The sequence below is a fragment of the Mustela nivalis genome (genome assembly GCF_964662115.1).
Source record: "Mustela nivalis genome assembly, chromosome: 1".
Taxonomy (NCBI): Eukaryota; Metazoa; Chordata; class Mammalia; order Carnivora; family Mustelidae; genus Mustela; species Mustela nivalis.
The window spans coordinates 159,166,204-159,179,680 of NC_139020.1; the positions used below are offsets into that span (position 1 = coordinate 159,166,204).

The window sequence follows — 13,477 nt, forward strand, 5'->3', positions numbered from 1 at the left end:
GAGAGATCGAGTTCAGGCAGACAGAATAGCAGGGAGAGGCAGAGGGAGAAGCAGGCTCCCTGCCAAGCAAGGAGCCTGATGTGGGACTCAATCCCAGGACGGTGGGATCATGACCTGAGCCGAAGGCAGCTGCTTAACCAACTGAGCCACCCAGGTGTCCCTGTTTGGGGTTTTTTGTTTGTTTGTTTCAGCAGGTATACATGACATTTGCAGTGATGCATCTCTCCTCAGAGAGCAGGTTAACCTAATTTCCCTACCCCCTTGGCCTGCAGGCAGCTAGCAACTGCAGTTGCTATACAGGCTTCTCTTACTTCTCTCTTCATTCACCTTGGGAGGGAGGACTTTCCAGCCCTCCTAGAAAGATCTCTGCTGTTGATTAGGTGAAATGTTATTAGTAGTTGATAATTTACTGCTTATACAATTACTGACATTATTCCTAGACACAAAAGTTGTCTTAAACTACTGCATTTGGGGTGAATAGCATTTATTTATAAATACTTCTTAGCACTAATACTGCATATTTAAATCACCAAGAATTGTGTTCTTATAGGAAACCCGATTCTTTTCTTTCCCTCAGGAAAGCACATCTCTGTTGCTCTGTGAGTAATCAGACATGCAAATAGCCCCACAAGAATCCAGCTACACTTAGAAGCACTGAAAAGTGTATCATGGAGTGCAAAGCTGAGGGAAAAGAAAAATACCAACATAGTTTGAATTTATTGAATCAAGTTAAGAACATGAAAGAATTAGCAGAAATGATTGATGTTGTACTCATAGCAGAAGGGGAGAAATTTCCTTGCCACAGGCTGGTCCTGGCTGCATTTAGTCCTTATTTCAAAGCTATGTTCACCTGTGGACTACTTGAATGTACTCAAAGGGAAGTCATACTTTATGATATCACAGCAGAAAGTGTGTCCGTGATACTGAATTACATGTACAATGCGGCTTTAGAGATCAATAACAACAATGTGCAGACCGTAGCTATGGCTGCCTATTTTATGCAGATGGAAGAAATCTTCAACGTGTGTCAAAAATATATGATGGACCATATGGATGCCTCGAACTGTGTGGGTATCTATTATTTTGCAAAGCAGATTGGAGCTGAAGATTTATCTGATCAGTCGAAGAAATATTTGTATCAGCATTTTGCTGAGGTGAGCTTACATGAAGAAATACTAGAAATCGAAGCACACCAATTTCTGACGCTTATTAAATCGGATGACCTTAACATATCCAGGGAGGAGAGCATTCTGGACTTAGTCCTAAAATGGGTAAATCATAACCAAGAATTGCGCACAGAGCATCTGGTTGAACTTTTGAAGCAAGTCCGGTTGGAACTTATAAATCCTTCTTTTTTAAGACAAGCCCTAAAAAGGAACACAATGCTTCTGTGTGACGCGGATTGCATTGACATAATTCAGAACGCATTCAAAGCCATCAAGACACCCCAGCAGCACTCTCTGAATCTTCGTTACGGCATGGAGACTACCAGTCTTTTGCTTTGCATTGGCAACAATTCTTCAGGCATCAGGTCAAGACACAGGAACTATGGGGACGCCAGTTTTTGTTACGATCCCGCTTCACGAAAGACCTATTTTGTCTCGTCTCCCAAGTATGGAGAGGGCTTGGGAACCGTGTGTGCCGGTGTGGTCATGGAAAACAACACCATAATTGTGTCTGGAGAAGCAAGTGCCTCTAAACTCTCTAGACAAAAGAATAAGAATGTTGAAATCTATAGGTTTGTATGTCTCCAATATTTGCAAATTTCTCTGACATTAGCAAGGGTAGAAGAAAGTCCTCCTGAAAGAGGATCATCTCTTCGATGACATGTAGTCAAAATTACCCTGTAATTGACATATTTTACATGTACAGAAAATTCATAATGAAATCACCCACATTTTAAAATTATTCTTTCTCCTTTTATTTGTGATGCACATACAGCTGGATTTCCATAAGTTAAATGTATATATGTTGTGATTCCACTGTACAGTTTCATGCTCAGCTTTCATTATTGGTCCATATGAAAGGGTACAATTGCTTGGTTACAAGTTTGGAGAATGTAAGGTGACTTTTAACAAGAAGAAAAGTTGGTTCATATGCATTTCTTTGAAAAGATTTTTCAGTACATAATTCAGAGTAGTAAATAATTACTAATTTTCTTCACCCCAAAATTGCTAATTATCTGTCAGTTTTCACTCTGTATCCCTAATTTGTAAATCTTTCCTGAACCTACAAGAGCATAAAATGTTCATGGCCTAAGAGTTCTAGGCTTCAAGGCCCAGAATCGCAGGAGAAGTGAGTGTCTGCTAAGAGGTAGCATGTCCTCTAGGTCTCCTGTGTGAGGACTATACATTTGTTTACTGTTTCTTCAAGTATTCAGTGAGCATTTGGGGCTTCTGTCTAACTGGGTAAATAAGAAATAGGTACATAGAATAAGCACTAGGTAGTAAAGCTGTCCTTCAGCGTCTTCCCCTTCTCAGTTCTCTCTTAGGAGGATTTGTTCAGACTTTTCAGTGAGAAAGGAATTCTTCTTGCTGACAAAGTTGGGACAAAGAAAGAATTAAGAGGTCTACTGTTTTCCTGTCATCTTTTAACATTCCATTATCTGCTTTAAGTGATAGGCCTGTCCCCTTTTCACCTTCGTCTCCCCTGGTAGAGATGGGGGAGGGACGGCAGAGCCCTGGCTGAGTGACCAGGCCCTGTTCCCTTAAGGGCCAAGCATGTCCTGGGCAGTAAGCACAGCCTTCTTCAGAATAACCAGATCCCAATAATCAGAATAATCAGATGTCAGATCCCAAGGGCCCTTCTTTTCATCATAGAGTTACTTATACAAGTATCTCAGGTTCTTTGCAAAGCTTCTTCTTCCTCATCAAGATGGTGCACAGTTCTGCTATTGTTTTAATTTTTTATTTAAATTCAATTAATATATAGTACATTTCAGAGGTAGAGTTTAGTGATTCATCAGAAGCATATAATACCCAGTGCTCACTATATCATGTGCCCTCCTTAATTCCCATCACCCAGTTACCCTATCCCCTCTCCCACCTCCCTCCAGCAACCCTCAGTTTGTTTCCTAGACTTAAGAGTCTCTTATGGTTTGTCTCCCTCTCTGATTATGTCCTATTTTATTTTTCCCTTCCTTCCCCTATGATCCTCCATTTTGTTTTTTTAAATACTATGAGTGAAATCGTATAATTGTCTTTTCTGATTGACTTATTTCACTTAACATAATACCCTCTAGTTCCATCCACATTGTTGCAAATGGTAAGATTTCATTTTTTGGTGGCTCAGTAATATATAAATATAAATTTTATATATGTAAAATTTTAACATATATATAATTTACATATATATCACATCTTTATCCATTCATCTGTCATACACACACACACTCGTGCGCGCGCATATATATATACATATATATATATATATACACATATATATATATATATATACACATATATATATATCACATCTTCTTTATCCATTCATCTGTTGATGGACCTCCAAGCTCTTTCCATACTTGTAGAGGTTGCTGCTATAAACATCAGGGTACAGATGCCCTTTCAAATCACTATGTTTGTATCCTTTGGATACCTAGTAATGCAATTGCTGGGTCATAGAGTAGCTGTATTTTTAACTTTTTGAGGACCCTCCATACTATTTTCCAGAGTGGCTGTACGAGCTTCCATTCCCACCGACAGTGTAAAAGGGTTTCCCTCTCTCTGCATCCTCACTAATATTTGCTGTTTCCTGATTTGTAAATTTTAGCCATTCTGACCAGTGTGAGGAAGAATTTCATTGTGGTTTTCATTTGTATTTCCCTGATGCTGAGTGATGTGGAGCATTTTTTCATGTGTCTGTTGACCATTTGTGTATCTTCTTTGGAGAAATGTCTGTTCCTGTCTTCTGCCCATTTCTTGACTGCCATTATTTTTAATAAATATCCATCCCTGTCCAAGTGTCTTTTTCTTAAGATCCTCAGGCATCTTTCCTCTTAACTTTTTTCTTAAAGATTTTATTTATTTATTTGACAGACAGAGATCACAAGTAGGCAGTGAGACAGGCAGAGAGAGGGGGAAGCCAGCTCCCTGCCGTGCAGAGACCCCAATATGGGGCTCAATCCCAGGACCCTGAGATCATGACCTGAGCCAAAGGCAGCGGCTTAACCCACTGAGCCACCTTAACTTTTTTTGAAAGCCTACTTCCCTTTCTGATGACACATGTCTAACTATATACTCTGTGTTTTCCTTCTTACCTGTATTCAACTCAGCCATGTTCCCATCACCAACCAGCTCATCCTCAGGGCTCAGTGTTAGGGCCAAAGTATCAGTTACCCTGCTCACCTCCTCCAATAATGAAATGGTCAGCATGGCAAATAATGAAATTTTCAGATGCATTGCTTTGGGCTTCAGTGAGCCAGACTTCCAGCAGATATCTGGATAATTAAATCTTAGAGCACTCCTGAAGGTCATATTAGTGCCAGTTTTGTGATATGTGTGAGAAATGGTCATCTTGCGGTACATTCCTACTCTATTATTTCTGTTCTTATCCCTTTTATCTTTGCCTAAATGATCTTCAACTTGCCTCCATATAGTTCATAGATTACTATGCAGATCTATTTCTTCTTGACTTAGGAAGGATACCTGTACACTCAATAGGCCATTTCTTTTCAGAAAAGATATACCTTTCTGTGTTCTGTAACTCTCTCTCTTACTTAGGTGTACACACCATTGAGGATGTAAGTGTTGTCTTAACACTATCAACCTCTGTGAATGTCGAGCCACTTTTGTCACTATTTCCTTTTCATGTCATATCCATTTTTCTTAATAAGATGTTTTATAGTTTTATCTGGGTGTTTTCTCTCCCCACTTTCAGTTCAAGGTGTTAAAAATCAGATTAGCAAGCTTGCCCAACAAACACATACTTCCCAACCTTCATTGGATATGTTTCATACTTGACCTTTTTTCTTAACCCATGTATCAGAAAGCCAAAATCCCATTTTTTAGTTCTGTTGATATACTTTCCACTGGCTTTACTTCAGTATCCCCCATGCTTGCCACCTAATCCTCCTTCCTCTTCTAAAATCCAGTACAATTAAAAGTCATGGTAAAAATATCAGCTGTGATTCTAGGGACTGGTTTCCTACCTACATTACACAGAAAGACAGTGATGACTGGGTTTGTTGAGTTTCTGCATTTAGACTATGACAAGCCAGACATGCCCTCCAGGAAGGGAATATCTTCCAGCTTCCCTGTTAAGCCTAAAGTAAGGAGTTCTCTCTAGGGAAGAATGTAAGAGTTGACTCAGAACAACTGGGTAAAACTCCAATAATCCAATTTACTGTCAAGTGTTTGATACGAAATAAGTAGCATACTTTAAACTGTACGTTACTCTGTACTTTAAAACTGTACTCTGTGTAGAACATTCATCATTTCTTCATTTATTTCCAAACAGAACAGCTTTTTTTTTTCTTATTTTCCATATTTTCCTGGTTTTGTTTTAGTTTCGAATTCCAGAATATATTCTGGATTTTCTGGGACAGATCTAATTTCACATCCCACTGTCCTCATAAATACTTTTATTCTTCTTAGACTATGCATCCCAAATCAGGATTGGAGAAAACAGACTTACCGTTATCAAGAGGCAAGACAAAGGATACCCACAAAATCATACGTTTAATGACTACATAATGCCACACACACACACACCATCAGTTAATGTGTTGGACTCTAGGAGGTATTGAAAGACCGTATATCCTGATGTCCCTACCTCCCAAAACCCTTTCCAGACTGAGATAATTTCAGTAATATTATACCCAGACTATGAAAAGAGATGTTAAATATAGCAGACACTTACATGTGCTCTTGACTCTGTTCTAAGTCAGAACTACAAGAACAAACCTTAAAATTCTACATCCCTTACCTTGTCCCATCAGAAATCTCTGAATTGAGATATTTTGAGATTCTCTACTGGAAAGTTGATTGCTTAAATATAGTATTAAAGTGAGACTTCTAGCCCACAAAATAAGTCATTTTTTTTATTCTTCATTTTTGCTTATTCCTTTTTTTTAGTAAAATTACAAATGACTTGCTGCAAGCATTCCTGTTTGTTCTAGATTTTCTTTCCCAGAATTAGGTAATGAAAGCTAGTCTAAGATAATCTATACTTTGTCAATATATTTTCTAAAATTCTGCAGGGAGATCTGGTTAATTATTTCCATGCATATTACAGTTTGTTCTTCAACCCTTGCCAAAAAAAAAAAAAAAGCACAAACCTACATTACGATCTTGTATTAATGTTTCTTCCTCTCCCGTTAGATGAACCAAATCGTTTTGTTTCTAGCTGGAAAAGAAATTTAAGTGTGTTTCTTGGGTAAGTTTTCCAGTTAACACTAATCCTGGGTTCTCTCTCTCAATTTTCAGATATCACGACAGAGGAAACCAGTTTTGGGAAAAGTTATGCACCGCGGAATTTCGAGAGCTCTATGCTCTGGGCAGTGTCCATAATGACCTCTATGTTATAGGAGGACAGATGAAAGTCAAAAACCAGTATCTCATTACAAACTGTGTGGATAAGTACTCTGTAGAACGGGACAGTTGGAGAAGGGTGTGTCCCCTTCCACTGCAGTTGGCATGCCATGCCGTAGTAACCGTGAATAATAAACTTTACGTGATCGGAGGCTGGACCCCTCAGGTTAAGAAATTTCCTGTATACTTAATTGGCATGGCTGTGCTATGTCTGGCCGCTGGGTTGAAAAATATTGTAGTTGCTGAACACTAAAAGAGCATGTCTTACATCTTGGTAAAATGCCTTTTATTTTATAGAATATTAAACTTAAGATTGTAAAGTGTTAAAGCAGTTTAGGAGAATGAATTTTAAAGTGTGTTATTCATAGACATGACTGCATTCAGTATTCATGCTATGCTCTTTATAATCCTTCCCATTCTTGCTAATTATGAAAGATGCTTATGTTGAGAAATTATCTGTAGGGAGCATCTAAGTAAGAGATAGAGACACCGGCTCCTCATCCCACTTCTGTCTGCTTAATGGTTGCATGAGGTGGGACAAGGAACTCTCAGGTCTTTTCCAAATTTAAAGTTCTTACTCTACATGGGAAACCAGAATATTCAACCCGTGATGGCTCAACATTTCCACAAAAGTAGATTGTGATTTTAAACATTTTATGCCTTTGCTGGGCACCAGCGGATAGAGAAACCAGGATACCATTTGCATGGAAGCCCAGTGAAGAGATGGCAAGCCAAGACTGCAAAGTCAATAAAGGGCAACCACAGTGGTTCTTCCTCTTCTCTCTGGGTGTGTCCCCCCAGTGCCTTCAGTTTTCATGGTAGTAACAGCAGTCCAGCTGCCTTCTGCCCTGGCCTGCCAGTCGTTCTCATGAGATGAATCTTACTAACTCATTGTCCATCCCCATGACAAAAAGTAAACTTATTTTTGCCTGTATGCTTTCTTATTTTGGCAATTTGCTTTGTGATAATAACTGATAAAACTGGTGCTTTTGGCATTCATTTCATAAGCTTGAATTTTGCCATTTATAGCATATCATACCTGTTTTTAAACCGTAAACTTCACATTTAATACATTTTGGCAGGTGTCCTGTGTACCAAAAAGTAGTACAGATTTAATCACAGCAAGTGGCTGAAACCTGACCAATTATTTGTAATTAAGCATTTTCAGAGCTATACATTACTTAGTTAATCTTGCATGAATAAGCTCCAAAGACAATGTAGAAGCTTTTCTTTGGTTTTTCTTGCCACTAAAATAAAGATCAAATACTTAAAACTTAGAAGGAAAATTAAAACAATAAAGTCAAACATGCTATGTATAATGTCTTAGAACAAATGACATGTGGGTATTTATTGCATAACAAAAGCTTTTGCTGGTCTCTACCTAAAACACTACATTAAGTTGCAAGATAACCTGGGGTTGTGAATGCATCACAATGATCATAATTCCTGGTGTATTTAAAGTAATTAAATTAATTACAACTTTCATAAGTATGGCAATTATTTCTGTGTCAAACACCTGCATCCAAAACAAAAGACACTTGAAAAGCATCCTTAGACTGAAGTCATAAAAGTTCTTGAGACATTGAAGACAAAAAAAACAGAAACACTACTTTGCCTGAAGTTTATGATAGAGGAAACCATATTCATGTGTGTAAGAATAAATTGTTCAATTTTTACTATCTCTAGTCATTAAAAATGTATATAAAAATAAATACATAATAGTAACAGCAAATAATGTATATTAATCCATCAATCTTGAAGATGAAGTTCAGACCATTCCCATATAGGTCATAATTTTGGTATAAAAATACTCTAATTACTAAAACACTAAAATGTTTTCTTAATTTTGTTCCATTTGGATCAGAAAAATATAAAGAAAATGCCTTATGAATTATTAAACTTAGTTTCTCAAAAAAATCATTAAACTCTAGTACTATAAAGTTTGTTGAAACAAAATTGCACTTTAAATATTGTTCAAGAAAGTTGGGTTTCATTTTCAAGGCTCTGCAGTTGCTTCATTTTTGTAAAAAGTGCTTTCTTGTCTCCTTGCTCAGATCCCAGGCTATGAGCCAATCCCCCAGCCCCATTATTACAGGATATAAATTCCTCTGACATTGGCAATAGACTTATCATCCCAAGTCAGGGGATCCGGTGTGTTTGTGAGTATGAGGCTCAGCAGCTAAGTCCCCTTCATCTCCTTGGTCGCCTGCTTGGATTAATTGCACTCACATACTCACAGAGCTTTCCCAGTGGTATGTTATTATATCGGCTGTCATATTTCACACAGATGGATCTCCCTGATGAAGAACCAGATCGACTAAGCAACAGACTGTTGCAGTATGACCCCGGCCAAGATCAATGGAGAGAGCGGGCGCCCATGAAGTTCTCTAAATACCGATTCAGTACAGCAGTAGTCAACAGTGAGATTTATGTTTTGGGTAAGAAGAAGCAGATTGCTAAAAGAGTATGACTACTTTTATTTTTCTCTGTACTTTGCCTCAGTAAAAGCGACCTGGTCTCCCTTCCTCTCGCATCCCAGTTCTGGTGTATCTACTAGCCGAAAATGTCCCTTTGTTTCTTGTTTTCCTAGAGCACAGTCAGGTAAGATTAAATGGAATTCCACTGACTTAAGGAAAGCAAAATTATTTGTATGGAATTTTCAAGAACCTTGGAATTCAAGATCATTAGTGAAACATCTTTATATTTAGTATCAAGTAAAATATTTTGAAATGGGAATAAGTCCTTGGCCACCTTTAGTTGATGAAGTGTGGGTGTTTGCAATCAGCTGTGATTTTCTGTGCTCATAAGGTAAGCCATCATAGGTAAGACACACATTATACCAGCTCTCTTCATTTTGTTTCACCCACCAAACTTCTGTAGAGGTGTTATCAAATAATTCTCATCCGAATGTATTTTTCTTATTTCTTAAATATATGTGGTCTTGTACTAACCAGTAGGAGTTAGTGAAAGACTGGTTCATTTCCACTAAAGTGGGTAAAAGTTCTAGAACATCTCCTATGTTTCCCTTATACTTATTCACTTCTTATTTTTTGCTCTTTTATTACGTCCATTGCTTTTCTAAGCACATTTTATCACCTTTCCTCCCTCTCCCGTTGTCCCTGTCCTGTGTGGGAAAGGGTGAGACTGGGACAAGGAGGCTGACCAGCTGGTAAACTGATTAGTATTCCAGTATTCTTACTTCACCCCATGCACATTGATGACTAACTGGCAAAAACATAGGGAAGGTGATGGGCACCAAAAAGATGGCAAAAAAACATGAGATATGGGCTGAGAGCAAACCAAGCGTTTGAATAGCATTTGGGGTTTTTGGGTTTTGGGTGTTTGTTTGTTTGTTTGGGGGAGTTTTTTCGCTAAAGGGAAGCCATTATCTCTTGGCTGCCTGCATAGCATGAAGCAAAATAATTAATGCACTCAAATATTAGTCGTTTATAATTTTAAGAACATTATGCAACATAATTTATGACTACCTCAGTTATGAGACTCATAATTATAATTAAGTTTTTCCTCTGGCAGTATATTTGTTACTTTGTTATAACCATATGCTGTGTCATAGGTCCAGAAGAGACAATATCTAAACCAGAATAGATTGCCTAAATAGATGTATAACTCCGGGGAGACAAGGGCAGATCTCCTAATTATATTAAAGTTGGAGGTAGTCAAAAGTGGGATAAAAGTGATTTATCAACTCAACAAAAATGAGATTTCTGCTTAATGTGGAGCCACAACTAGGCTAGATGTGGGATAAAAATGTAGTGTTTTGTTTGTTTTTTGAGAAGTTACAGGGGGAAATGCACCTTAGAGACAACCTTTGGAGCTCACCCTTGTTGGCATGAACAAGTGTCCACTACATGAATGAAAGAAGGCAGATGTTGCAGGACCAGTAAGATCTGGATAGGTGAAAAAAAAAAAAAAAAAAAAGATCTGGATAGGTGACAGAGAGAGAAGTGTACACCCAGGAAGGGAGATGGGGCAGAGCAGTAGGGGAGAAGATGAGGAGGAGAAAGCTCTACAAAAGCTTGGAGGAACCCACCAGGCACAGGCAGCTGCAGGAAGGAGTTTATAGGTATACCAGGAGCCAGGTTACAAAGGACTATAGTGGAGAATCAAGAGTATAATAGTACTGAAAAACTATGCAGAAGCAACATGATTAAAGAATGTTTGGGGAGTACTGGTGAGGTGAGGGTTAAAGAACAGATCAAAGGTGCGGAGAGACTGGAAATGGAGAGACCAGTCAAGTCTCTTGCTAGTCTTAGAACTGGCAAGTAGTTCTAAGCTACTACTTTTGTAGTAGCTTAGAATCTGGTTTCTGGATATTCAGAACTGAGGACCAGATTCATAATCACTCAAATAAATGTCCCCATCTTGTAAGATTTGATCCAAAAGAGGCCACATTCCCAACATTTGCTACTTAATTCCCAAATATACTTGGAAGCTTTGAAATGGAATGAAGTTCAGTTGTTCAGGTGTTGCTGTGGCAGCCTCAGTTCAGATTTCGTTGTTCATTGTATGTATAATTGGAATTTGGGCAAATACCATATAGAACCCTAAAACTTTATCTGTTTCAATGGTCTGTACAGGTGTGTTACAGTCATTTGTTAGTTAGTTAGCCCTGTCTGCTTTTGGGAATCAATGGTTGCCTCACTATGATGGGGGTCACTGCCAATTATTATTATAACCCCTCTCCCTCATATTGTAATAGGTTTAATTTCTTACTATCTCCTAATTACTCTAGAGGCTGCCCCCAAATAACAGCCTCTGAAATTTCCTTCCCCGTGGAAGCAGTGTGGTAAAGTGGGGAATGTCCCCGCTTTGGAGTTAAGTGGATTTGGATTGAGATTCTGGCTCCACCATTAGACCTGCATGTCCTGGATCTAGTAAATCATTTTTTGGCTCATATTAAAGTTGGAATGCCTACCTATTAGAGCCATGATTAAATAAAAGTTGTAAAATCCCTACAATTTAAGTGTTCAAACTTGGTTATAATTACTGGTTGGTTTTTTTTTTTTTTTGAGCCCCTTTGTGTTCTAGACACTTTGCTGAATTTTTTGCATAAAGAAATTCATTTAATGGTCATAAAAAACTGATAAAGTAGTAACTCTTCTGTATAGCAGACTAGATATCTAGACTAATCCTTCCACTGAAAATACTAAAAAACAAATGTTGGGAAAACATTTTTTTTTTAATTTTCTAAAGAGCTTCTAAGACCTGTTATGGCAGTAGGAATTTGGCAGACCAAAAGGGAAGTGAAAAGCAGGAGGCTCCCAGTTACAAAGAAGTGAATGAGTCGACATCCTCTCCCCCAAAAGCTACTGTAAAACCAGACAGATTTTTCAGAAACAACCATTTCAGGTCTCTAGAAACCAGCCAAAAACAACAAACTGAGAAGAGCTTAGCTTCTCAAAAGAGCTGAACTTGAGGTAAATCTTCAGGCAGTCCTTGGCATTCTTTCCTGAGCTGTCCCAGTTCCCTACCTCAGTTGATCCAGCATGGGAATTCTAGCAGAGCGGGCTCGCTGTAAAAACCAGTAACTTTGTTTGCCATAGGGGGCTGACATGTTTGGGAGTAAAGGGTGGGAAACCCACACTCACGGTGACAAATGGGAAAAGCCAGCATCTTACCTAACCTGAGATTTTAGTCCTGCTTGGGACAGCAATGGATGGGAGAATTAGCCAGAAACTGCATAGTGACTTTCCAGGAAAAACCTGGTTATGAGAGTACTAGACAGTCTTGATAAATTCTTCACACATCCCTGGAGACTAGGGAAGCTGCTCAGACATGGAGCCCATAAGAGGATATAAGCTCTTCATACATCCCTGGGTGACTGGGAGTATGAGCGCATGTACAGAGATCTGAGAAGGCCAGGCAGAAAGTAAAAGTCATGGTAGACTTGCAAACTATCTGAGCTTTGAATGTGCTCCCAACACACAAAACCTACACACAGATCAACAAAGCGAGGTTGGAAGCCTTACTAATGTTGGGAGTATAAACAATTAGTCTTGACTAGACCTGAGCCATGAAGTAATAAGAGTAACCCATATGCTTTTTTTTTTTTTTAAGATTTTATTTATTTATTTGACAGACAGAGATTACAAGTAGGCAGAGAGGCAGTCAGAGAGAGGAGGAAGCAGGCTCCCCACCTAGCAGAGAGCCCAATGCGGGGCCCAGGACCCTGGGATCATGACCCCAGCCGAAGGCAGAGGCTTTAACCCACTGAGCCACCCAGGTGCTCCAACCTATATGCTTTTAAAGAGAGAGAGGGAATTTTTTTTTAATGGAGTAGAGACCAAAGCAAACCATAGGAGAGGCATATTAAAGCTAAGCAAATTAGTTAAAAACAACAGTAACAATAACAAAAGAGAAAAATAACCTAGCAGGAAAAATAAAATTAAAAGTTGCTACACTATATTATTTTAAATTTCTAGTTACCAACAGAAGTTTACATACAAAGGAAAATAAACAAGGAAGTGAAACCCATTCTGGGGCAGAGACGGGGAAACATTCAATAAACCTATCTCTCTAAGGGGCCCCCAATGTTGGATTTAGCAGGCATAGAATTCAGATTAGCTATTAAATATATGTTCATTAAATGAACAAAAACTATTTTTAAAGAATTTTAAAGAATTAAAGGAAAATAAAATGACATTGGCTCCCCAATGATATCAACGAAGAAGTAGAAACTATCTAAAAGAAACAAATGAAAAATGTGCTAAGTGGGCTCAAAAATAGATTTGAGCTGACAGAAGAAAGAATCTGTGCATTTTAAATAGATCAGGGAAATTATTAATCTGAAGAGGAGAGGGAGGTAATTGGAGGAAAATTAGGAAAACCTCAGAGACTATATGAAATATCATCAAGTCTACCAACAAAGTATGATTCCCAAAAGAAGACAGAGAGGAACAGAATTTTTTTTTTCAAATAATAATGGT

General features: G+C 38.3%; 2 protein-coding genes across 3 annotated transcripts in view; one reads left to right on the forward strand and one right to left on the reverse strand.

Moving 5' to 3' along the window:
- Positions 1-13,477, reverse strand: part of MGLL (monoglyceride lipase) — a 225,459-nt gene that overhangs the window by 186,814 nt on the left and 25,168 nt on the right. The window lies entirely within an intron of this gene.
- KBTBD12 (kelch repeat and BTB domain containing 12) overlaps positions 1-13,477 on the forward strand; it is a 76,315-nt gene that overhangs the window by 7,831 nt on the left and 55,007 nt on the right. Inside the window, exons 3-5 of one of the 2 annotated variants that reach the window (XM_082746921.1) lie at positions 578-1,738; positions 6,426-6,696; positions 8,818-8,968. In XM_082746921.1, coding sequence (XP_082603047.1) covers positions 669-1,738; positions 6,426-6,696; positions 8,818-8,968 — 1,492 coding nt within the window. In that variant the 5' untranslated portion in view covers positions 578-668. Of the gene's footprint in view, positions 1-577; positions 1,739-6,425; positions 6,697-8,817; positions 8,969-13,477 lie in introns of those variants that run through there. The other variant, XR_014315957.1, reaches the window with a different exon arrangement.